This window comes from Glycine max, chromosome 2, assembly GCF_000004515.6.
Source record: "Glycine max cultivar Williams 82 chromosome 2, Glycine_max_v4.0, whole genome shotgun sequence".
Taxonomy (NCBI): Eukaryota; Viridiplantae; Streptophyta; class Magnoliopsida; order Fabales; family Fabaceae; genus Glycine; species Glycine max.
In genome coordinates, this window is record NC_016089.4 from 22,651,039 (window position 1) to 22,676,879 (window position 25,841).

A 25,841-nucleotide genomic window follows, 5' to 3' on the forward strand; every position below is an offset into this window, starting at 1 on the left:
TTGTAAAAATCGTCTTAAATGTAACCCATTTTAAGACAGTTTTGAAGTTAAAACCGACTAATGTGGCACATTCTAAGATGATTTTGACATAAAAATCATCATAAAATAAGTTACATTCTAAGACGGTTTTAGTGTCAAAACTATTTTAAAATTTTTTATATTCTAAGATGATTGCTAGAACTGTCATCGTAGATGCTTCATATTCTACGACATGCTCTACAAAGATGGTTCATAACCGACATAGAAGAGCATTTTTAACTGACATAGAAGGTATTTTTCTTAGTAGTAACAATTTTTTAAAATTTTATGTGAAAGACATTTTCGTTACTTCACTTAAAATGTTGAGTATACAAAGAAAATCCCTCTTAACTGTGTACATAATTCCTACCTAACTTGTGTGAATTTCAAATTTTGAAATGAAGGAAGATGATTAATGATGTTAAGGAATGTAGTGAATGTTAGAACTAAAGACGTAAACAATCCTACCGAAGGCCTCAACAAAGGCCTAAAATACCGATGGATTGCAAGAATAAACACTAGCCATAAATGGACAAGGCTATAATATAAAAAAATCAGCAGATTATGAACATAAATGTTGCCGTATCTACATAACGTGATCCTATCAATAGGAATTTGCATAATATCGTGTCAATAATCAATATCAGCCCCAACACATTAATCCAACATTCTCGAATAATGAGAATCCTGATGTAATCGATCCTGAACTGAACATATGTTTTCCTTCAAATTTGTACACCCCAAATTTCAAGATTGTGAATGTGGCAGCTACCAGATTGGACTTACTTCTTTAGAAATGTGAGCATAGAGATAAATGCTACTGCCCGAGCAATTACACCCATGAGAATAAGGATAGATATACACAAACCCCAATCATTAAGATTATAGCCACTTTTCAGTAGTGAACCACAACGAGTTAAGAGCCACACCCCATGATACCTACAGTATAGAAGTAATTAGCACAAACAGTATCTAGATTCAAATTAAGAACAATTAATATGTACATCAAGTACTTTAATATTTTTCTTATATTTATATTCATAGTATAAAATGCTGATATTAAGCACATTGAAAAAAAACTGAAGAATATATCATAAGCCTATTTATCGGGGAGCTTCTCATTTTCTTTACATTCACTTGATGCAAATGAAACTACAATTTAGTCATAGTTTATGATTCACCTTAGATTGTGCTAAAGTACTCCTGCCTATTACTCATTTACTAGAGACAGGTACTAAAAGTAGTGAGTAGAAATTGTGTATTGTGTTTCAAGTAGAAAACTTCATCCAACAATAAATTGAATTTCAGCCATTTAAGATTTGATGATTAAAATATTTGAGAAATTAGCACTAGAAACTGGTAAAAGATATTTATTTCTATCACCCACCAGATCATGCTTCTTTATGTACAAGGCTTAATAGCCCTTATATTCCCTTAACTCCTTCATAGCTATAAGCTATGTCATGTATCCAAGCAACCATCCCATTTCTTACGAAATTGTACCCTTCCACATTCCCCAAGTAACTTTTCTAGAATCTTTCTCGAATGAGGTTATTTAGTTTCCTTTTTGTTACATAACAAAACTAGTCAGGAATCTTCACTTAACAACTAAAAGCTTTTGGATCGGAATAAGTATTCCCTGATATGGTATCAAAACTTTTACAACCAAATGGTCAAGAGTTAGTTACCCCAATCTTCTAAAGAGAAGTTTGAATTTCAAATGCAAGATAGGTGAGCTTGTGTGCATTGTCCACATCTCCAGCTCATACTGCCTTACATGAGGGAGCTTGTTAAATGTCAAAACCATTCACAACCCTGAGCCTTTTCACCTAACAACAACTTTAGATTTCTCTAGAGCTGGTCCTTGACACTTTTGAAATGCCAGCATTAAGCTTCTTAACCTCTAAACGCATTTTCAACTTCATCTTTCAGAGGCATAATCCATCACATGTACATCTAGAATCATTTATCCTATTTTGGTTGATTAAACACTCCTAAGGCATCACTTTACAATCATTACATCATATTTTGTTATCCTTCATTATTTCAAGCAATAATCAATTTGTGTTTCTCCCTCCCTAATGGGTAAAGACTTGTTGGTGTAATCAAACTATGTTTCAAGCTTCCATTTCTAAAACCAACAACATATTTCTAACTCTTCTTTGTTCAAGGAATTAGATATAATCAAATCTTAGGCTAATATGTCATTTTCAAAGTAGTCTTTCCCTCATTATTTTGTTCAAAAACTGACATCCACCATGGGCCCTCCAACAATTTTCATTTCCAACATGTTTGGTTAGATCCTTTATTCTTCAAGTGAAATGGTTAGGATCATCCCCTCCAAATCCACCCCAAAACAGATTTTCTAAGCATTAGAAAGTCCCACATAGCTTGTCTCAGTTTTTGGGATATAACTTATATATCTGTTAGACAACTTCACTTAATGCTAATTGATTTTAAGATTAAATCTAACATGATATCCGAACCTATAGTCCATCTTGGTAAATTGCATCTTCTTGAAGATATCTGTGGAGGGAGGTGTTAGGAAGTCCCACATTGTTTGCCTTAGTTTTCAGGGAAACTTTACTTAATGCCAATTTGTTTTAAGATGAAATCTAACACTAAGCGTCTTGTCCAACTTAACAAGCATACTTAAAGTATTTCCATTTCCTTCCATGAAAAGCTTTATGACAATGATCAGATCATGTTTCCTTTTCAACTGTACTCTTTCCTCCTTAAGAGAGTCACATAATGATACCCATTCCATTCCTTGTCCTATCTCTTTGTGGGAACCACAACTTATAAACTGAGAAAAGACAGTAGTGCATTTCCTTCCAACCCGTTATGTTGTTTGCTGACATAATGTATTTATCATTCTTCTAATCATTGTATCCTCCATCTTCATAGCCATTCCCATTAATGTCTCAAATGGTCCAAGTTCCCCACCTCAATCTCCTAGTTCTCATAGGTTTTTCACTGATTTGGGCCAAGCAGCTTATCTGTTACTGGGGATGTCTAACAAAGTAACCCTAGTTTATTTTGCAGAGTATACTCTCACCCAAGGAGATGTAGCAACCTTGCTTACTTCTCTACACATGCAGACAAATTAGGAAATTGCTAAGGGAACATAAAGCAAGCACTACTGGAGTTCAATCAACAATCATACTTAACAGTAAGCTACCTTTCAGCATTTGCAATTATGAACGCTTCTAAAGCCCACCTAGAGTAGCACAAATAAGCTATATCCTTCAAAAATTTACTATCTTTTGTTTGTGTTGCAATGAGTGTGAAAACAACTGGAAGAAGTACTGACCACTGCAAGAAACAGTAACATGTTAGAGGGGAAGCAAAAACATAATGATGAGTAAAATTTTAATTGGCTGTTGTAAGAGTTTTATTATTTGCTTCTAATGCTCACCAGCTGGGCTGCGCCAGGTTCAAAGAGTATTGCGAATGCATATGCTACGCCGGTCACACAATATACAAGACAAAGCAGCACAATGTAATTATCTGCAAAAGTCGATCTTGGATAGGTAAAGAAATAGAACATTGAGAGGTAAACAACAGGTTTGATCACTGTATTGAAATGATCAATTGTGTCTTTAGAGAGAAAGTATGCCAAGCTGCTCATGCCAGAATCACTCTCCCTCCAGTAGTGTAATTTATCCAGAGAAAAAGATCTCAAGGCAGCTATTTTGCATAGAAGAGCTGAAATTAACAATAATAATAAATTAGAATAAAGCATTGTACACAAGAATCTGAAAGTCTATTTTCAATAACGTTAAATCTATACTAACTCCATGAAAATCATATTGAAAATCTTCCATTACTTACCCCAAGGTTCAAACAGAAAGTGATTTGATGAGAATATGTTTGTCAGAACAAATGCAAATATGAATTGTGTTATCATGAGCAGTTTGAAATTTCTGTAGTTTGAAGAGAAAATTTATTAATTATTTGTGACGGAAACAGTGACATTATCGATTAATATGTCATTCGGAATTGTGAGAGTTAAGTATTATTGAAAAATGTATAGTCATGCCAATCTTTATGCCTTTATTATTAATCATGCAAATGTAAAAAGTATTGATTCTTTTGTATGTATAAATATCAGTTATCAAGAAAGTTAACTGCTGATTGCTACTTAAGCAATTCACAGAACTTGTTTCTAATTTCTCTTAAGTTCACCCTAAATGCTTTTCAAAATCAGTCTTGCTTTGCTTTTGCTCAAGGTGTTGCAGTTCTGTTAAAAAGCTTCTGCACCTGATGAGAAATGGATTCCTACAACTCTAATGAGAAATTTTGAACTACTTAGCTTGGTAAGCTTCTATGGAGCTCAGGTTCTTCAGTCAAGGTATATATGATCATCTTGAATTGAATACCCATCCCGTCATGCCAACAAATGAAGAAGCCAGTTGGAGAAACTAGATTATCAACTACGGTCTACGCTTATTGTTATGGCAATATGATCAGATTTCTCTCTTAGGAAGAGGCACCTGATGAGGAACTAAGATGTTCCCCAAAAGCGGCCCTAGTTAAATAGATCATTACAGCTAGTTGTAAGCATATTTGGATTAAACAATTACTTCATTGAAATTTGGGGATCATCAGCAAATGAAGTTATCTTCTAATAAACAAGCATACTCCAAGTCATTCTTATGCAAGTCTTTGTTCTATCAAGTATTTGTATGTTCAGATTTTATTCTTCATTTAGGACAAATGTTTTGTGCTGTGATTTTCAAAAACAATTTTCCAGAGACAACATAATGTTTTAATAGAGGTATTAAATAGTAATATTTTAATTTTATTTCAGGGCCAACCATGTAATTTTAAACTAACACAATAATACAATTTTAGTAGACACATGAATAATCTTACTCTGCAGCCAAAAAATTGTTAGTATATATTTGTTTTTGAAAATAGAGATACTGGGCACCAGTGCATGAGGCTACCAGTTACCAGTTGGTGGGGTATGAGAAGGATAGATGTACTCAGCCTTAAACCCCACTAGGCAACAAGGTAACAACTTTACTATCATGCAAGGCTCGTCCTTAAAATTATTGCGATATTATTACAGGAAAAAAAAAAAAAAAAACCTGTGCATTATCATCACAGACTAGTTTCCAACATAATTCAAAACATACAATAGCAAAGAAAACTGATATAACATGAAGAGTATTCTGTAGCTTGCTTTATAAGTCAATTAACTTGTAATGCTTTAGAAAAATGATATAATGTTTTACGACTATGTATTAGAAGTCAATTATCTTACATACAGCAATCACCGTATAGGTGTATCCAGCTGCACCAAAGGTCTGATCACTTGCTTTAGTAAGTGCTCCTAAGCAGGCTCCAGCAAGTAATAATATTAAATAATCTATAGCTTGGATCTTAGCCTCTCGTAATCGCTGTTTACCAACCCTGAAACAACATTGGCATGAATTAGGGTTCCACCAACTAACAAGAAAGTGAAGAAACCAAATTGAGAAGGCCAGTTCATTATTAAAAGGTTAGTTGCTACTCTCTCTCTCTCATCAATAGGAAATGGTACTTAATTGAGAAAAGACATGGTGACATTTAAATTCCAATTTAGTTTCATAAAAAAAAAAATCAATTTTAGTTCCCAAAATACAATAAAGGAGTGGGGCAAGGCGATGACAATCATATATTTTCTCAGAAGAAAAGGTTTTACTTGTACTTTTCCTTCCATTTCTTCAGGCCTCCCTTAAACCACACAGAAATTTAGATCGTGAAAACTCAAATAAAATTTTTCAATCTGCAACATTAACAAAATCTACTGACACTATCCATGCTACATTTTTTAAAAGAAGAACTATTTTCTGCAAGATAATTCTAATGCTCCTGGGAAAAAAATAGCCCATATTAAGGAAGATCTTAATGAGCAGTCTGAAATCTGAAAAATGTTCAAGTTAACAAATAATTGAAGTCATTCGATGGCTTACCGTATAAGGAAGTATTTGTATTGCTTGAATATACCAGGAGTTTTGCGGTCAGAGAAATCCTTTGATTTTAAAAAGTTGAGTCTTATTTTCTCCCTCTTTAGTTCCATACCATTTCTCACATCATCCCATAATTCTCCAACAAAGCTTCTTTCTTCATGGCCAGAGCTATCGGGATCTGTTTCTTTAGCTGGGTTTACAGTTGCATACATATCAAATTGTGCTGCATTCTGCTGCATATCAAGAGGCACAGGGTATCCATTATGAAGCATCCATCTAACTGGCAGCTCTTTATAACTGACTCCTGAACTTCCACTAGGTACTTCTATGCCCTCCAAAATGTCAATGAAGTAATCTGGAGGATTAATGCGCTTTGGAATATTTATCCCAAGGTCTGCAAAGTATTTTTCGACTTTCTTGACTGATCCATGATATACAGTAAGACCACCTTTTGCCAGGAGTATCAAGTCATCAAACATCTGAACCAAAGCATAGCTACAGGAAAAGGTTAAATCCTTAATAAATCAAATTGAAACAAATCATACTGTTCACAATTCCAAATTAATGCATGGAATACGAGATCAATCTTCAGGTTTCTCATTCATAATGCCCATGCAGAGAGAGGTGTGTAATGGAAACTGGATAAGAATCACACAAAGCTCAGAAATAAGTGTGTATCTCTTCTTCTGGCCCAATATCAAGATGATTTCATATCAGTGGGATCTAGTAAGTGTATAGACGTATAGAACACTCAAACTGAAAAGAAAACACGAAGATAAACCAAGCACTCATGGTACTAGTTCCTCCCAATCAATTCCCATAGTGTTTGTTAGTTCTTATACTCCCTCTTCCTTCCTTATTCCATTTATATTCTCTATGAATCCCCCAAAATTCCCTCTCTACACTTCCCAATTTTCCTGATTTTCTTTCCTAGAAAATCTTTATAAATATTGTTCAGATCTAGCCTAAGCTCTCATATTATCCAAAATCCCTCCAGAAGCCAAGTTGGTCTTCCACCATCATCCCCAATATTCTGGTAATAAGTCCTGAATTTACCCACTTTATTGGCCATATCTTACCCCAAAACCTGAATTATACAGCCTTGAAATATTGCTTTGATTTTCTGGGCTACCCTGGCTCTAAACTTTCTGAACCAACATGATCATTAGATCAGTTGAATGAAATTTATTTCCTCAGGAAACATGTTAAGAATATAAAAATCTAGGATTCTAAATATTAGCAGCAACTATCTGCTGAACAACTGTTCCCTACTTTTATATTAAAAAAATATATAAAATCAACTGAAAAATAATATAATCATAAATGAGGCTAGCCATATCTCCATGATGTAGAAGACATGGAATTGAGAGTCACCTGGGTTGGTGAACCACCATGCAAATGTTCACTCCTTCAAGAGCTTCACGTCTTAGTGCTCTAAGAAGGAGTTGAGATGATGCACTGTCCAACCCAGACGTGGGTTCATCCAAGATCATGAGTGAAGGTTCCATGACCATTTCCAATCCAACATTTACACGCTTCCTTTGGCCTCCAGATATCCCTCGCTTTTCTACAGTTCCAACCAAATGATTCCGTACAGATTGAAGCCCTAAGAATTCAATAACTCTTTCAACAATCAGAACTTTGTCTGGTTTTGGCAAGTCAGCAGATAGCCTTTCACAGTAAAAAAAATTCATTTTAGTACCAAAATATTGAGACCTACAAAAGCTAGCACAAACAATAATATGTACCCAAGTATTAGCAAATAAGGGCATGAAATTAATCTAGACAAAAGAAAATTGATATAGTAGGCAAGCATCTAAGATGATGACAATAAGTTTCAAAATGCTGCTTCTTGCTAGACTATCTAAAAATAAATACGAATAGAAACTTAAAAGGCTATTTAATGACAACTTAAATATTCCATTTCCACAACATAGGCTCAAATTAAATTATAATCATAGTGCCACCAATACTTAAAGCATGTTGGCAAATGGTGACCAAGAAACCCCATGATTTTCCTCTAGTCAATAATACACTTCAATTTCTTCATTTTCCCACCTAATACGAATCATTAAGAATTTAAGATATAATTGATAATAAAGTTTCACGTAAACTGTCTAGTCTCTTATGTTTAAACCAGCTACTCCTTTTATATTGACGTGATCACAAAAAATGTAAGTGAAAGAGTATAACTTGATCCAGGAATAAGTAGAAAAGAAGGAGAATCTATTAAGTATAAATCTAGGACGCCAATGTTAAATGCATAAACTTGAAAAAAAAAAAGAGAATATACAGCATCTGGAATTTCAAACCATGTGATTTACCTGCACAGTGCACTGAACCGGAAATTTTCTTCCACCGTCAGGTTTCCATGAACTATATCATCTTGTGGCACAAAGCCAATAATTTTCTTATAGGAGTGGATTGATTCATTCTTTCCATTTATAAAAATGGAACCAGTCACCTTGCATCCAAATGCCTTCCCAGCTATTGCTGAAAGAAAAGTTGTCTTGCCCGCACCTGATGGACCCATGACAGCAGTGATGCGGCCAGGTTTAATTTTCCCAGTAACAGATCTCAATATATGTTTATTGTATGCTTTCAAAGTGAGAGTTAGATCTTTGAAAGATATTTCAATTAAAGGCCTTTTCCTTTGTTCACTTCTGGTAGCCATACTAATTACTCCTGAGAAGGTAAGGTTCTTGTTTTCTTGTTGCTGAGCCTTCTCTTTCTCAAGTTGAGCATATGCATACTTAAAAATTTGGCTATGTGTATGCAGTTGCTTTTCTTTAGGCACTCTTGCTGTAACATTTTTATCTCTAGTTTCTATTTCTACACGAATGTTGTTCCTAATATTTGGATCATTTTTTGTTTCATGTATCATCTGCATCAGATCATTGGGTTCTTTTCCCTTTTCCTTTGGCCAAGCTGATGAACTACCAACCATATTTGAGGTAATAGGATGTGAATGTGAAAACAATTCAATATCTGTTTCAGTAGTTGGTTGATTCAAAATTTTAATTTCTTCAGGGTCTACGAAGTCCTTTTTTCGAGAAAATGTTTGCGATAGTTGAGCTTGCAGTCCACTTGCACCCTTCTTAGTAGCATCTTTTGCATCTTTCCATCTTTGGCGTGCATTTGCAGTCTTCCTTACACTTCTGGCTGCTGCTTCTCTGGACTTGGCCATTCTCCTTTCTCTAGTAGTGAGAACTTGGTCAGAACAGCTGTAGATAATGAGTAGCAAAGTACTCAAAGCAGCCTGCATAAGCAGTTAAAGACTGTTAACATCTACCAACATGGCCTGTGTAGCCTCTTTGGGAGCTGCCTTAATTGCATCCTCAAGGATGATGGTTTAGTTCCACATCAATTAGAGATATGGCTTAAATAGAGCTTATAAAACTTGGACAATTCTCACCTTACAAGCCGATTTTGTAGGATTGAATGAGGACCTAAGTCCAAATTCCACTAATAAATGCACATATATAAACTAATATGCCAATTCCATAATCCATCAAATTAAGAGGTAACAACTTACAATGAGCATAATTCCGTATGCATGCATATTTTGGGTCACAGTGTTTGAATCACATGAACTCAACCTGAAGCATCCTACAAGACAATCAGTAAATGGTCATATGTACTCCGGAAACATTTGGTCAGAAGCTTATGAGAGAATCTAAGACTGAAACACAGATGTCTAATTGCCATAATTCACAACACAATCCACGGGATCTTACTTTGCTCAGATGTAGAACCCATCCTGCAGTAATGCCTGAAATAACAAGGGAGAAGTTTCGAAGTATCAGGATAATGAACACAAAGGGAGCATAATTGTTTTTATTACCATCAAAAGAACATAATAGTATACTTATAAATAAACTAAAGCGCTCATTTTTTACTGACTACTTTAAAGTATGATGTGTTCAAGTGCAACTATGAAAGGTCATGTCATCCAATATCTTAAATACTTTGGATTACTTCATCCAGGGTCCAACTTATCGCAGTCTATTTGGAGTAACCAATGGTTGGAATAAAATAATACCCACTACTGCAAGGAATTCTCTTGGTAATTGTGGAGCAATACGATCCTGCTGAACAAAACATCTCACTACTGCTACTAACATCAGCCCAAATATTTGCTCCTCCACAGGTATGATTTGGCTGCAATGGAGGCAGTTGATAAAGATATCTGCAGAAATTTATCTGTCAACTAATCTTCTAGACAAAGAATGCAAGTAATAACTGTACGCATAAACAGAGTAACAGACCATATAGCAAGAATTAGAACTCACGGTTCGCAAACACCAGTTGCGTTATTGAGTGTAGCAAGAGGGCAATAGGAACCTAGAGGGCAAGCTTCAAGAAAAATATTTCAAATACCACAAAAACATGAAAGCATTAGAAACATCATTTGCATGGATACTGATAATCAATATAGTTATTACATATGATGTCAATATGCTTTAATTTTACTACAGATATTATCGTAGAAAAGGAAGCTGATTTAGATTTTATTTTAGTTTATTGACTAACATAACATCAGATTTAGTTCCAAAACCATATGAATTACCCAGCAATCAAAATCCTCACTGGACCTTTACAACAGAATAGAAAGCCAGTATCTTTTTGTCAGAATTTTTTTCCTAGAACGAATTGGCATTGTTAATTAACATTTGGATAGATAACTGGTTCCCACCACTTTGACTTATCCAACAACCACCCTTGAATCTTGGTAACTTCTCACTGAATTATGCCAAAAAAAAATTTTCTGGCTGTGTTGTTAGGAAAGAGGATCAAGGTCAGTCTCAAACTGAACCTAGACCTTTATTAGTGTATAGGAGGAGGAACAAAACTCGGTAAGGATCTAACAGAATGCTGTTAGATCAGTTAATTCGGTTAGGGAAGTTAGTTAGAAGGAGGATAAATAGATCCTTGAGAAGGTAGTTAGATTCAGCATTGTGCTTGCTTGTTAAACAAGGAAGTGTCCTTGTGAGAGAGAAAAGGGCTTCTCAGTTTTACCTTTGTAATTCTGCAGATCAATAAACAAGAGGAACATTCCTTCTTCTCTTCTATCCAAACACTCTCTCTCTCAATCTCTTTCTTACTACCCAGTTAATACTTTCTCTAGCCGAGGATTCCTAACATGAGTAGTCCTATTTACAAAAAAAATGAGATAGAAAAACAAGTAATAGATATACTGAATGTTGGAATTATAAGGCCTAGCAATAGTCCCTATTCTAGTCTTGTGATACTAGTAAAAAAGATAGTAGCTGGAGATTTTTTATAGACTATAGAGCTTTGAATAAAGTTACAATATCGGACAAATTTCCAATTCCAGTAATGGAGGAGCTATTAGATGAACTGAATCGGGTTGAGTATTTTTCAAAGATTGATTTAAAAGCTGGGTACCATCAGATTAGGATGTTCTAGGATGACATACCAAAAACAGCTTATAGAACAAATCAAGGGTGTTGGACAAGTGACCTCAATAACTTAAGAGGGGAGGGGGGGGGGGGGGGGGGGAGGAGTGAATTAAATTTCAAAATTTCCCACTAACAAACTTTTAACCCCCTTCTAAATGATAGGCTCAAAATGCAGAAGAAGAAGTAACAATTAATTTAATAATGTTCTTTAAACATGCAAGACAAAATTGATTGCAATAACAACTTTGCTTCAAGGAGTCCATCATTCATATAATCATATTTTGATTTTGGTACCCAAATTCTCTTGGGTCCTTGAATGTTGGTTTTGACTAAAGATCCTTTTGGAACCCATACCATTTTTCCAATGCTACTACCATTCTTTCTAATATAACATGTTAATGCACTATGACCTTTCTTACCACATTAAAAGCATGCTAAGAAGGGAGAACTAGTCTTTTGAGTGGAGACAAAGAAATTTTTATACATCTTTTGTTGATTTTCAAGATTATATCCTAATCCAACCTTATCAAGAACACATCTTTGTTTGCCTAATATAATATCTAAATTATTTTTATCAAGAGTAAATTTGGCAAGAGCAATTTTTAAATCTACAATTTCTTCTTTGAATTTATCACAACATTCACATGAATGAGATGCTTTATTGTTTTCTTGCACTAATCATTTTTTGGATAATTGGTCTTCATCTACTGATTTTAATGTTTCAACTTCATATTTAAGATTTTCTAACTACATTTAACTTCAAAATTTCCTTTTCTAAACTTGAAATGGTTTTCTTAGAATATGAAACTAATTTGGCAAGTTTGATAGATTCTTTATGCAAGTCATTGAATGCATCTTGAAGTTCATCAAAAGAAATAGATAAGTCATAGTTAGAAGACATTACCTCTACTCCGATTTTATAGTCTTTGGCCATGAGACCCAGATTTATGATTTCATTTTTTGAATCACTTGATGAATCCATGTCATTATCTTTCCAAGTGATGTATGTTTTCTTTTCTTTCTTATCTTTGAAATTTTTCTTGTCGGATTTTTCCATTCTTCTTATAAAGACAGGACAATCAAATCTCAAGTGTCTGGGTTGATCGCATTCATAGCATTTCGGAACTAAGGAGGAATCTTCTCCTTTCTTCTTTGGATTGAAGTTTGATCTCCTTTGTTTCTCATAAATTTATTGAATCTCTTCACAAAGAGACTGAAATCATCATCTTCTTCTAAGTTCTTTTCATTTGAGTCTTCTTTGTCATTTTCCTCATGAACAGAAGAAGATGAGGCTTTGAGTGCAATTCCTTCCCTCTTTTTTGTCATTCTCTTCGTGTTGATAGAGTCTCATAAGTTCCATTTCATGTTCTTGAAGTTTTCCAAAAAGAGTGGCAAGAGACATATTGGTGAGATCTTTTGATTCTGCAATTGCTGTTACTTTTGGTTGTCATTGCCTGCTTAAACATCTCAACACTTTGTTAATGAGATCTTCATTAGGAAATATTTTTCCCAATGATGCAAGATGATTAACTATATGTATAAATCTCTTTTGCATATCTTTTATGGTCTCATATTGATTCCTTCTAAACAATTCATATTCATGTGTGAGAGTGTTTATTCTAGATCTCTTAACATCAGTTGTGCCTTCATGTGTAACTTGTAATGTATCTCACATTTCTTTTGCATTTTTACAATTTGAGACTCTAAAATACTCATCCATGCCCAATGCAGAAGTAATTATATTCTTGGCTTTTAAATTATATTGAATCGTTCTTCTTTCATCTTCATCCCATTGTTCTCTAGGTTTTTCTGTAGTTGCATTTCCCACTACCGTTGTAGGAATGAAGGGACCAATTTCAATGGCTTCCCATATATTTAAATTTATGGCTTCTATAAAGATCTGTATTTGGGTTTTCCAATAGTGATAACCCTCGCCATTGAAAACAAGAGGCCTATTAATAGAATTTCCCTCAGGAAATGGAAAGTTAGATGATGCCATACTTATTCTTGAAGTTTTTAAACTTTAGACAAGAATCCTACTCTGATACCACTTGTTGCACAAGTGGCCTCAATAACTTAAGAGGGGGGGGGGGGGAATTAAGTTTCAAAATTTCCCACTAACAAACCTTGAACCCCCTTCTAAATGAGAGGCTCAAAATGCAGAAGAAGAAGCAACAATCAATTTAATAATGTTCTTTAAATATGCAAGATAAAATTGATTGCAATAACATAAATGAGATAAGGGAGGAGAGAAATGCAAACTCAATTTGTACTGCTTTGGCCACTTTCTGTGCCTACGTTCAGTCCTCAAGCAACCCACTTGAGATTTTCCACTATCTCGATAAATCCTTTACAGACTTTGAACACTCCTTGGGATCCCTCACCCTTGCGTTCAAGATTCTCCAAGAGACAACCCGTCTCTCGATTACAACTGACTTTCTGAGATGAACAGAAGGATTTCTCTCCTTTAGAGTGGATGATACAAATTGAAGATCCTAGAGGAATTTCTCTCTTTTAGATATGATAATATAATTTGAAGTTCCTAGATGAATTCTCAATAGATTTGCAAGTGTTTGCCCAAGAGTTGTTGAGAGAGCATTTGACAATTAAGTTCTCTTAGAATATCTCTCTCTTACTTTTTGAAGTCAGACACACATATATATAGGTCCATCGTGCCTTTTCAAAATGGTTTGAAGAGATGTGTCTTTTCAAAAAGCTTTTTCTGAAATTCTTCACTGGTAATCGATTACAGTTTTTTGGTAATCGATTACACAGTTATATTTTGAAGGGTCATGACTTTTCAAAGTATTTTCTGAAGTGCTATTGCTGGTAATTGATTACAAACTGTGATTTTAGGGACTGCTGGGGAGAAAAACAATAGGAGAAGAAAAATAATTCTTGTATATTATTTAGGAATAAAAGATTTACATATATAGGCAAGGCTGTCAATTACATAATAAATGCAGAAAGGAAAGTAAATAAAAAGGGATCAGATCAAATCAGAGAGATTTGATTCTGACCCGAAATAATAATCTAATCAGATCAAATCCGAATAATCTAATCTTGATCCTAATTATTCAATCTTCTAGAAAATTAATTCCAAAAATAAACATCCAGCTGTCTAATTAATTCTTAATATAGACATACAGCTGTCAACACCCCCCCCCCCTCAAGTTGGTGCATAGATGTCCAACTTGCTTACAAGAAACTCAAAGTTAGGCCTAAACAATCCTTTTGTAAGAATGTCAGCAACTTGCTGTGAAGAAGGAACAAAAGGCATGCAAATTAGGCTGGCGTCCTCTTGTTTTTTGCTCCTCCAAGTAACCAAGTTTCCCCAAACAAATGTGTAGTAACCGAATGTTGATTTTTGATCAGTAATAGATCCTGCCCAGTCTGCATCTATGAATACTTCAATAGCTTGCTGTCCATTTTTTTTGAAAAACAATCCTCTGCCTGGAGTACTTTTAAGGTACCTTAAAATTCGGTGGATAGCCTCTAAATGTTCTTCGTGTGGTGATTGCATGAAGTGGCTCACTAAACTGACTACAAAGGCATCTAGACGGGTATAGGATAGATAAATTAACCTCCCCACTAATCTCTGATATCGGGTTGTGTCTATAGGGTCTCATTTGCCTTCGCTCTGAAGTTTCTGGTTGGGATCTATTGGAGTATTTGTTGGCCTACAACCCATCATCCCAGTTTCTTTGAGTAGGTCCAAAATATACTTCTGTTGAGACACCACAATCCCCTTTTTTGATCTTGCAACCTCCATTCCCAAAAAATATTTTAGGGATCCAAGGTCTTTAATCTCAAATTCACCCGTAGAGATGCCTTCAAATTATTTATTTCTCTATAATCATCCCCAGTAATTACAATATCATCCACATAGACAATTAATACAGCCATCTTTCCTTCAGAAGTGTTTCACAAACATGGTGTGATCACTCTGACACTGAGAATATCCTAGCTTCTTAATAAACTGGGAAAATCTTTCAAACCATGCTCTAGGTGACTGTTTCAAGCCATAGAGAGACTTTTGAAGCTTGCAAATCTTTTGATTGAACTGAGATTCAAAACCAAGAAGTGAGTCCATGTAGACTTCCTCCTCTAAGTCCCCATTTAAAAAGGCATTCTTTATGTCAAGTTGCTATAATGGCCAATCTAAATTTGCAGCCAATGATAAGAGGACTCTAATGGTGTTAAGTTTTGCAACAGGAGCAAAAGTTTCTGAGTAATCAATACCATAGGTTTGGGTGAAGCCTTTGGCAACTAGCCTAGCCTTGTACCTCTCAACAGACCCATATGCGTTATACTTGATAGTAAACACCCATTTGCATCCCACGGTTGTTTTTCCTCTTGGTAGGTCCACCACTTTCCAAGTCTAATTTTTTTCTAGAGCTCTCATCTCCTCCAAGACAGCTTCCTTCCACTTAGGAACCCTTAGAGCTTCCTGTATATCTCTTGGTATTTCTATTTTGGTCAGTTCACAAGTAAAAGCTCTAAAGGTAGGAGACAATTTTTCATAAGATATAAAATTAGAAATAGGATGTTTTGTACAGGACCTTACACCTTTTCTAACAGCAATAGAAAGGTCAAAATTGTCAAAAATAGGTTCAACAAGGTCAGGAACAATAAGAACAGATTCAAATTCCACAGTATTTTGAATGGGTTGAACAAAACTAGAAGGATTCTTACCTGATGGATCCTCGGATGACGGGCAGTTTCAAGAATCATTTGGTTCTATTCTTTGAGGTCTTTTTTTCCTTAAGTAAACACGGTCAAAGGGTTGAATACCTTTGTTACCAACTCTAATTGTCTCATTTTCAACTTCTGGTTTTGACAATACAATTTCTGAAATATCATTTTCATGGCAGTCTTGACTTGACTGGTTTGATTCACCCAAATTTTTTGCTTTTCCAATGTCTGCCTCTTCTAAATTTTCCAAAAAATTCAAACTTTCTGAGAAATCTAAATTTTGTGTTTGCAAATATTGAACATCTTCCTCTTGTCTCCCCCCTGAAGACGATCATTAAAAAAAGGAGTTTTTTCAAAAAGGGTAACATCCATAGTAACAAAGGTTTTCTTGGAAGTGGGATCAAAACATTTGTATCCCTTTTGGTTGGGAGCATAGCCAACAAAAACACATTTTTTTGCTCTAGGGTTTCCCTTGTTTTGGTTCATGAATATGTACAAAAACAGTGCACCCAAATATTTTAAGAGGTAGAGTACACGAGAGCCTATTATTTGAAAAAGCACTTGTGAAAACATCTAATGGAGTTCTGAAATTCAAGATTTTGCTAGGCATTCTATTTATCAAATATGTTCCAGTGAGAATTGCTTCACCCCAAAGATATTATGGTGCCTTATTTTGAAACAATAATGCCCTAGCTACTTCAAGAAGGTGTCTATTTTTCCGTTCAGCCTCTCCATTTTGTTGTGGAGTGTCAACACAAGAGCTTTGATGAATTATGCCATTTTCAAGAAAGAACTTGCTTAAGTGTTTGTTAAAATATTTCCTTCCGTTGTCACTACGGAAAACTTTTATTTTCACTTGAAATTGTGTTGTATCATTTGAAAAAAAGTTTTGAATATGCTTTCAACCTCAGATTTTGTTTTCATCAAGTGAACCCATGTTATCCGAGTATAATCATCTATGAAGGTTATAAACCATCTTTTTCCATTTGGTGTAGGGTCCCGACAAGGTCCTCAAACGTCACTATGAATTAAGGTGAATGGACTAGATTGTTTATAATCCTTAGGGGAATAAGAGGAACGATGATGTTTTGCAAATTGACAAATTTCACAAGAAAACAAATTTGGATTTTTATTTTTAAAGAGGTCAGGAAATAAATGCTTCAAATACAAAAAATTGGGATGACCTAGCCGATAATGCCATAACATTATTTCTTCATCTTCATGAATCAGAATTGAATTGAGACAATTTTTCTGGAGTTTCTCCTTAGGACCAGACTCATCTTCGAAGAGATAGAGACCATCAACCTCTTTAGAGTTGCTAATCATCCTCCCCGAACTCAACTCCTAAAATTTACATGTAGAGAATAAAAAATAGCCAAACAATTTAAGTCTTGTGTTAATTTACTTATAGACAACAAATTACATGATAAATTTGGAACATGAAGGACATTGTGAAGGGTTAAAGTTTTAGATATAGGAATAGAACCAACATCGGCTATAGTAGAAAAGGTACCATCAGCTATTTTGACCTTTTTGTGACCCGCACAAGGACTATATGTGAAAAACAATTTTGAACAGTTTGTCATATGGTCAGAGGCTCCAGAATCGATGATCCATGGAGCTTTGGAATCAGGTTTGGAACTAAGGAGAGCAGCAAAGAAAGAGATACCTTTTTGAGCCAAAGAAGAGGATGGAGTCACTGACATTTTTGTGGTAAAGAGTTTATATAGGTACTCTAGTTGTTCCTTAGTGAACAGAGATGACTCGGAGTTGCCTTTCTGCTCCACATTTTCAGCATTTGAGGTTTGGAAAGCCCAACTCTCTCCAGTTGGTTTCTTTTTTGAGTTGGGTGGTTTTCCATGGAGTTTCCAGCAGGTTTCCTTAGTGTGTCATGGTCTTCTACAATGATCACACCAAGGTCGCTTCTTTTTTTCTCCTTCTGGTTCGTGTCCCCTTGCAACTAGGGCTGAACTTTCAACTTCTTGCATTGACGGTAGTGGTTTTCTGCCCAAAATTTTGCCACACACCTCATCCAGTTCTTGATTTAAGCCTACTAAAAACATGTAAACTCTATCATTCTCTTCTCTCTTCTTCAACCTGGTTGCATCATTGGGATTTTCCCAATCATCCTCATAGCACTGGTCCAGCTCCTACCAGAGAGTAACCTTGAGATTGTAAAAGGTTGTGACATCCTTGTCTCCTTGTTTGGACTGCCACAGCCGAGTCTTAAGTTCATAAATTTGAGAAGAGTTTTCTAGATCAGAATAGCAATCACGGACTGCCTCCCACACATCTTTCATAGTTGGGAGGAATAAATATGGCTTCCCAATGGAAGGGTCCATTGAGTTGATCAGTCATGCGATGATTAGTAAATTTTCTTACTTTCATCTTGGGAGAAAGGGGTCGGTCACTCCTGGTTGAGAGGTGTCTCCTATCAGGTAGCCCAACTTTCCCTTGCCATCAAGGGCCAATTTCACGGATTGAGCCCATTCAACATAATTTTTACCATTCAGCTTTTGAATCACAAGCTGTAAATTGGTACCCATGGACAGAGAATCAGATATGATAGGGGATGATACAATTTCATTACCACTAGACTTCGTAGAAGTGGTGGAGGAATTTTCTCCAATCGTAGTGTTTTTTTCCATGGCGGGATACCACAAGATCAAAGCCGAAGCTCTAATACCGTGTGATTTTAGGGACTGCTGGGGAGAAAAGCAATAGGAGATGAAGAATAATTCTTGTATATTATTCAGGAATAAAAGATTTACATATATAGGCAAGGCTGCCAATTACATAATAAATACAAAAAGGAAAGTAAATAAAAAGGGATTAGATCAAATCAGAGAGATTTGATTCTGACCCAAAATAATAATCAAATCAGATCAAATCCAAATAATCTGATCTTGATCGTAATTATTCAATCTTCTAGAAAATTAATTCCAAAAATAAACATCCAGTTGTCTAATTAATTCTTAATATAAACATACAACTTTCAACACAAACATCTAGTAATCGATTACATGATTCAAAATTCAAATTCAAAACCCTTTTTAAAAGTTGATTTTCAAAATTGTCTTCGGGTAATCGATTACACTGCTTGGTAATCGATTACCAGAGCCTTGGATGTTGGAAACAATGTGTTTTGAAGCAAAAGCTTGATCAACCAATGAGATTGTTTGAGGCCTTATATTTTTCTTGATCTTGTTTGATTGACCTTGAATTAATCTTGAAGCAATGCTTAACCTTGAATGTTTGTTGAAGCAATCTTGTTTGATTATACCTTGACATCATCAAAACTTGTATTCATACATTTACAAAGGGCATTATGAGTTTGTAGTAATGCCTTTTGGATTAACCAATGCCCCTGCAACTTTTTAGTGTGCTATGAATTCTACCTTTTAGCCTTATCTAAGGAAGTTTGTATTGGTTTTTTTTTATGATATCTAGGTGTATAGAAAGACTTGGGCTGATCATTTAACTCATTTAAGGGCAATATTGGGGATATTAGCAAAGATGCTTTTTGTCAATCTTAAAAAGTGCAGTTTATGGAAAACAGAAGTGGAGTACTTGGGTCATATGATTTTATACAAAGAGGTTTCTATGGACTGTAAGAAGGTTGAAGCAATTCTGAAATGGCCAATCTCTAAGACAGTAAAGGCTTTGAGAGGTTTATTGGGACTAGCTGGTTAGTATAGAAGGTTTATAAATGGGTATGGGAAGATAGCAAGGCCCCTAACAAATTTGTAGAAAAAAGGGAATTTTAAATGGTCCCCAGAGAGTGCTGAGGTTTTTGCACAATTACAGCAGGCTATTACTAAGGCCGCCCCTGTACTCACAATGCCAGATTTTTCTCAGCCATTTTCAATAGAGTGTGATGCTTCGAGGAGAGGGATAGGAGCAGTTTTGTCTTAGAATAAAAAAGCCATAGCTTTTTTAAGCAAGCCTTTGTATGAATCTTCTCTGAGAAAATCAGTTTATGAGAAGGAGCTGATGGGTCTAGTTCTAGCCATCCAACAGTGGAGACTTTACCTGATAGGAAGAAAGTTCACGGTTTATACAGATCAGAGAAAGTTCATGGTTTATACAGATAAGAGGAGTTTAAAATATTTGTTGGAGCATAGAATTACTACCCAAAGTCAGCAAAACTAGTTGGCAAAACTGTTGGGGTATGAATTTGATATTGTGTACAAAATGGCGGCAGCCAATAAGGTGGCTAATGCTTTGTCAAGGATGGATGAGGAAAAGGAGTTGCAAGGGTTATCTAAGCCCAATTGACAGGAGGTGTCAGAGATTGACAAGGAAATTCAAAGGGATCCTACATTATCTAAGAATAAAGAAGAACTTCTACAAAATCCTAACTCTCATGGTAAGTACACTTTGGAGCATGATAGACTCTATTATAAAGGGAAGCTTGTGTTGACAGCTAATTCAGAATGGATTCCAAAGTTGCTACAGGAATTTCATTCCTCTCTGTCAGGAGGGCATTCGGGAGTGTGAGTAATTTTTGGCAAGAGTTATTTAGGAGACACGTTACCATCTTGAGGATGAGTACAGCCTATCATCTTAAATTGGATGGGCAAACTGAAGTGTTGAATAGGACTTTGGAGACTTATCTCCGATGTGTTAGTTCTGAGCAACCAAAAACTTAGGCTGAGTTTATACTTTGGACAGAATACTGGTATAATACCAGTTATCTAGGAGCAGCAAGGTGTACACCATTTGAAGTGGTGTATGGGAGGGCTCCTCCTTCCTTGGCAAGATTTATTCTAGGAGAAGTGCTAGCAGAAGCTGTAGCACAAGACTTGATGGAGAGGGATGAGGCCTTGAAACAACTGAAATTTCATTTGGGGAGGGCTCAAGACCATATGACTAAATATGCTAATGCTCATAAGGTATCCTCCAAGATAAAGGTGGGGGGTTGGGTAAATCTGAAGATTTGGCCACATACAGAAACTTCAATGCCTACTAGGTTGCATCCTAAGTTGGCAACCAGGTACTATGGTCCTTATCAAGTGGTTAAGCTGGTTGAGCAGTTGCTTTTCAATTACAACTGCCAGCATAGGCCAGAATTCACCTGGTATTTATGTGTCTCAACTCAAATTGGCAATAGGAGAACATTCAGTAGAGGCAGAGCTTCCCACAAAATTGCAAGGGCATTCCACTAAACTGCAGCCATACCAGGTGCTGGGGACTAGAGTGATTGAACAAGAAGGGGAACAAGTACAGTAGTTGTTGATCCAGTGGCAAGACAAATCAACAGAAGAAGCAACAGAGATAACATTCTGCAACAATTTCCTGAATAACTTGAGGACAAGGTTCTTTTTGATGGGGGAGGTATGGTTAGGAAAGAGGTTCAAGGTCAGTCTCAAACTGAACCTAGACCTTTATTAGTGTACAGGAGGAGGAACAAAACTCAGTAAGGATCTAATAGAATGTTGTTAGATTGGTCAATACAGTTAGAGACAGTTAATTCGGTTAGGGAAGTTAGTTAGAAGGAGGATAAATAGATCCTCGAGAAGGTAGTTAGATTCAGCATTGAGCTTGTTTGTTAAACAAGGAAGTGTCCTTGGGAGAGAGAAGAGGGCTTCTCTGTTTTACATTTGTAATTCTGCAGATCAATAAACAAGAGGAATATTCCTTCTGTTCTTCTATCCAAACACTCTCTCTTAATCTCTTTCTTACTACCCAGTTAATACTTTCTCTAGTAGAGGATGCCTAACATGTGTAGTCCTATACCCTTTACAATAAACTTTCTTGTGAAGTAGGAAGAAGCTAATTTACAATAAACTTCTTATGAAGTAGGTAGATGCTAATAAGTTGTATATAATCATGCAGAAGGTATTTACAGTTCATTAATGAAGAAAAGCTTATTGAAGATTCTCGTTATACTTACGTATCATGCATGTGATGCCATGAGGACAGAAGAACCCCTCACAACATGCTTGACAGTCTGTAGTTCTGGCAGGTATCTCCTGTGAATTTCGAAGGTCAACTTCCTGGCGCTTGGGAACACTACAGGCCCATCCTGGCTCACAACCAGATACCCATGAGTTTAAATTGCAGTTCTTGTTAGGCTTTAAATAGTTGGCACTACTAGACCTCTTCAATAAGCTATTTAAGTAAAACTTTATTTCTGCCGCTGTACACAAGCGTTGTGTAATATCTCCTGTGTTTACATAAGAATCAATAGATTCCAAAGCATAAGAAGAGTGGTATTAGAATTGAAACAGTGGTAAAGAAAAGAAATTAAGAATAAAATGAGCACATTCAGATTTGAGGACCAAGCAAAGTGAAGATGTTTAACTGGATGCAGGGAAACAGAATAAAGGAAAATGAAAGAGAAAAGAGAAAAATTGTGCCATTTCTTTTTGTGCACTTCTTTAAGAAATGAAATGAATAAATGGTATCATTTCTCTAGTTGTTGGAGTTCATACCTTTAGTCTTCAGAATGCAAGAAGACACAAAGCCCAAATCAGAAGAAAAATTAAATGCTTTATTCCAATCAGCATCCCTAAAATATGAAAAATCAAACTTCATAATCAAATCAGTTTCTATTTCTATACATCACATATGTTATACTTCCTAAGTTTTATTTACCTCCATAAAGAAAAGGTTTTATTTACCTGAAACTAAATCTGAAGCCACAACTTATAAAACCATTCATCATTAATACAGAGGACCAACAGACAACGTGATTAACCTTTAAATGTCAAACAAGTATTACACAACCTCAATCAAGGACCCCAGCATAAGTAATCAAAAATTTGAAAAATTCAGCAAGAAAAGAGTCAAAATTTCAAAATAAAATATAAAAAAGCAACAAAGAAGCAGCATCTTCATTAATATATCTCATTGAACTCCTTCATCAATTATCATGAAATTCCTTATTTTTTCTGCTTAAAAATCTCTAATGGTAAAGAAAAAAAGTTATAGTTTTGAAACTTTTGAAGAATAATATTAAAAATGAAGTTATGTAAAAAAACGAAGCAAGACTTAAGTGACTTGTGTTTTAGTATCCAAATAACAGTAAGTTCCAAAAAATATGGCATCTATCACGGTCACATTAGTCCCTTATTTTAGTCACTGAAACACGAAAAAAAGTCAATCAATTTAACCCTTTTCATATATTCATTTAGTTGTCGAAAAAATAAAAGACTAAAATCATTGACATTTTCATCTTCCAAAAATATGAAATCATGATTTTTTTTATCTTTCTAGATCAATGTGACCAACCTTAGGAATCAAAACAATGTTTCACGTGTTCAAATAAAATGAACTCACTTGAAGTTCTATTGTTAAGCAATACAAAAAAAAAAAGAAAAAAAATGAGTTAATTTGTAAAATAAATTCATATTGACTTTTTTATAAACATGATTTTTAATTTATTCATTAGCTTGTAAAATAACCTATTTCATTTTTCCTTCTCTATCTAAGTGAAACAAAATTGCCCACGATGGAACCTTGATTGAGGTGCTTGTGTTTCGGGTGGCGACATGGTGAAACAAAATCACGACAAATCATGAAAATAAATACTTCAAAAAATTAGAAAATAACAACAAACATAATACATAATAATAATAATAAGTATAATATTGATTAAGAAACATAATTTATTTGTTACTCTAAAAATTTTAATGTCAAGAGTACCTTATTCTATGAGACTCAACAAAAATACATAATCAATAAGTTAATCCTTAGGAAAAATGAAACTCAACTTGATTTTGTCATTACCTAATTGTGTTGCAACAGAAATCTTAGACCAATAGACAAATTATGTTTATTAATCAATGTTATGTTTATTATTATGTTTGTTCTAATTTGTATTTGTTTTTCTATTTTTTAAGTGTTTATTGTAATGTTATAACGATAAAAAAATAGATGAAGATTAAATTATATTTTACTCTTAAATTAAACGAAATATGGGGTCTCACAAATTAATCCCATAAAAATTTATTGACTGAAATCTTAGTCAACTTCATGTTGGAAATCATTTTTGTGACATGTTCCTTCCTATGTGTATAAACTCATTCATTAACAATGAAAAAAGTTAAGAAATAGATATATTTGCTTTTTTTTATTTGCTTAAATTTTCATTTTCATCTTTGATTAATCAATGCATTACATATTTAAGGAAAAATAATTATAATTTTACTGAATACTTTTCCTTTCCATCGCACAATCAAACCATCCACAGGTAAGTGTTCAACACAAATTTATTCAAACAGAACTTAAGTATTGACAAAGCCGTGTTACAGAAGTAGACTCACGGATCACTGACGCAGAAGGTGGAGTGGCTTTTGATTTCGTTATTGAGCAGAGAGGTCATGTTGGAGATTTGGGCATAAACGAGCTGGGTGACACGAGGCAGAACCACAGGGTTATCAAAATCATCACTTATTTGCTGGCACTGCGTCCCGCGGAACAAGACCGAAGAAGCCACAACGTGCAAGAATAAAAGCACCCGCAACAAATCTTTCGAAACCATTTTTATTCTTTTCTTCACAAAATAGGAGGTGAAGGAATGAATCACATTGAAAAAAAAAAAAAAAAGAGTGAATGCGAATAAGAAGAGAAGGAGTCAGAGAAAACGAGAAGAGGACCACGTCCACTTGGAAGGGGCAAAACCAGCGGAAAGACAATGACTTTTTTATTAAAACAAAAAACAAAAAACAAATGGTCGAAGGAAAGACATATGTCTACTTTGTTTGTTGTTGTGAATATAAAACCAAAGTGGTTGGTGTTGCGATTGGTTTTTAGGATGTGGATTTTTGCGTGGGGAAAGGTCTTGACAACGACCAGCTGAATGAATTGGTTGTAAGCGGTTTTAGGATATTGCGATTTGGGTGTTTGATAGTCAAGGATTGCTGTTTAATCCTCTCCCAGTCCCCCCTGTTGCAGCTACGGGTGTCCTTGGCAGAGAAAAAGGAAACAGAGACAGTAAAAATTGGCAGGAGAGAAAGAAAAAAATAAAAAAAATTATTGGGTTTCTTATTTAAGAAAAATAGAGTAGAAATAAGAATAAAAAAAAAAGTAACATAAAAGATGTAAAACAGCATGTGTTTTAACTCCTATACACAGTAATACAGGTTCATATTGATATTCAATTTATTATAGATAGTAAGTGTGTTGACTTTTAAAATAATTATTTTAAAGTAAAATTTTGTAGATTGTCTACACATAACTTTTTTCCTCAAATAATTATGTAATTCTCTATACATGATTGTCATTTTTGAGTATGAATATATCATAATCAATTATTACTTTATCGCACATCATCAGTGACAAAAATAACACTTGCAAGACCACATGAGATATTCTTGAATGAACACAAATCTAACACTTAATCCTTAATACAAGCAATAGAAAATTAATAAGTAGTAAAATATAAAGAAAAATATTTATCATTTATTATAATTAATCTGATTCCTTTTCATAAAAAAAATTATATGATTAGTTTCCTTAAATAAATATTTGATCTTATGAAGATATGTTTCTCTAAAAAAATCTATGAAGATATGTTAAATATTTATATTAGAAAAATATTTTTAGTCGTTATACTTTCATAAACTCTGTCTTATTTTTAGTTCTCATATTTTCATATCATTCAATTTAATTCTTGTATTTTACCAAAAAAAGAATTATTTTTAGTCCCTACTCAGAGAGATGTTAACGTCATTTTCTACATGACAGATAGATTACTCTGTATATTTACTTGTGAATTCATGGAAGCAAAGTTTAAAAA

At 34.7% G+C, this 25,841-nt stretch overlaps 1 protein-coding gene across 2 annotated transcripts; it reads right to left on the minus strand.

Annotated features, from left to right (window-relative positions):
- Positions 1 to 545: 545 nt before the first annotated feature.
- On the minus strand, positions 546 to 25,023 carry LOC100783798 (ABC transporter G family member 24). Of its 2 annotated transcripts, XM_003518937.5 has the most exons (14): positions 24,367 to 25,013; positions 22,534 to 22,610; positions 21,993 to 22,265; positions 10,271 to 10,334; positions 10,021 to 10,167; positions 9,716 to 9,750; positions 9,514 to 9,587; positions 8,303 to 9,237; positions 7,353 to 7,649; positions 5,982 to 6,473; positions 5,291 to 5,439; positions 3,437 to 3,726; positions 3,200 to 3,333; positions 546 to 957 (listed from the first exon to the last, which is right to left on the minus strand). In XM_003518937.5, the coding sequence occupies exons 1-14, from the start codon at positions 24,582 to 24,584 to the stop codon at positions 801 to 803; spliced, it is 3,342 nt and encodes a 1,113-aa protein (XP_003518985.1). In that variant the 5' UTR covers positions 24,585 to 25,013; the 3' UTR covers positions 546 to 800. The 2 variants fall into 2 exon arrangements, with proteins under 2 accessions (XP_003518985.1, XP_006575142.1); XM_006575079.4 differs by lacking the exons at positions 546 to 957; positions 3,200 to 3,333 and having other exon boundaries at positions 3,577 to 3,726; positions 5,295 to 5,439; positions 24,367 to 25,023.
- Positions 25,024 to 25,841: the final 818 nt, after the last annotated feature.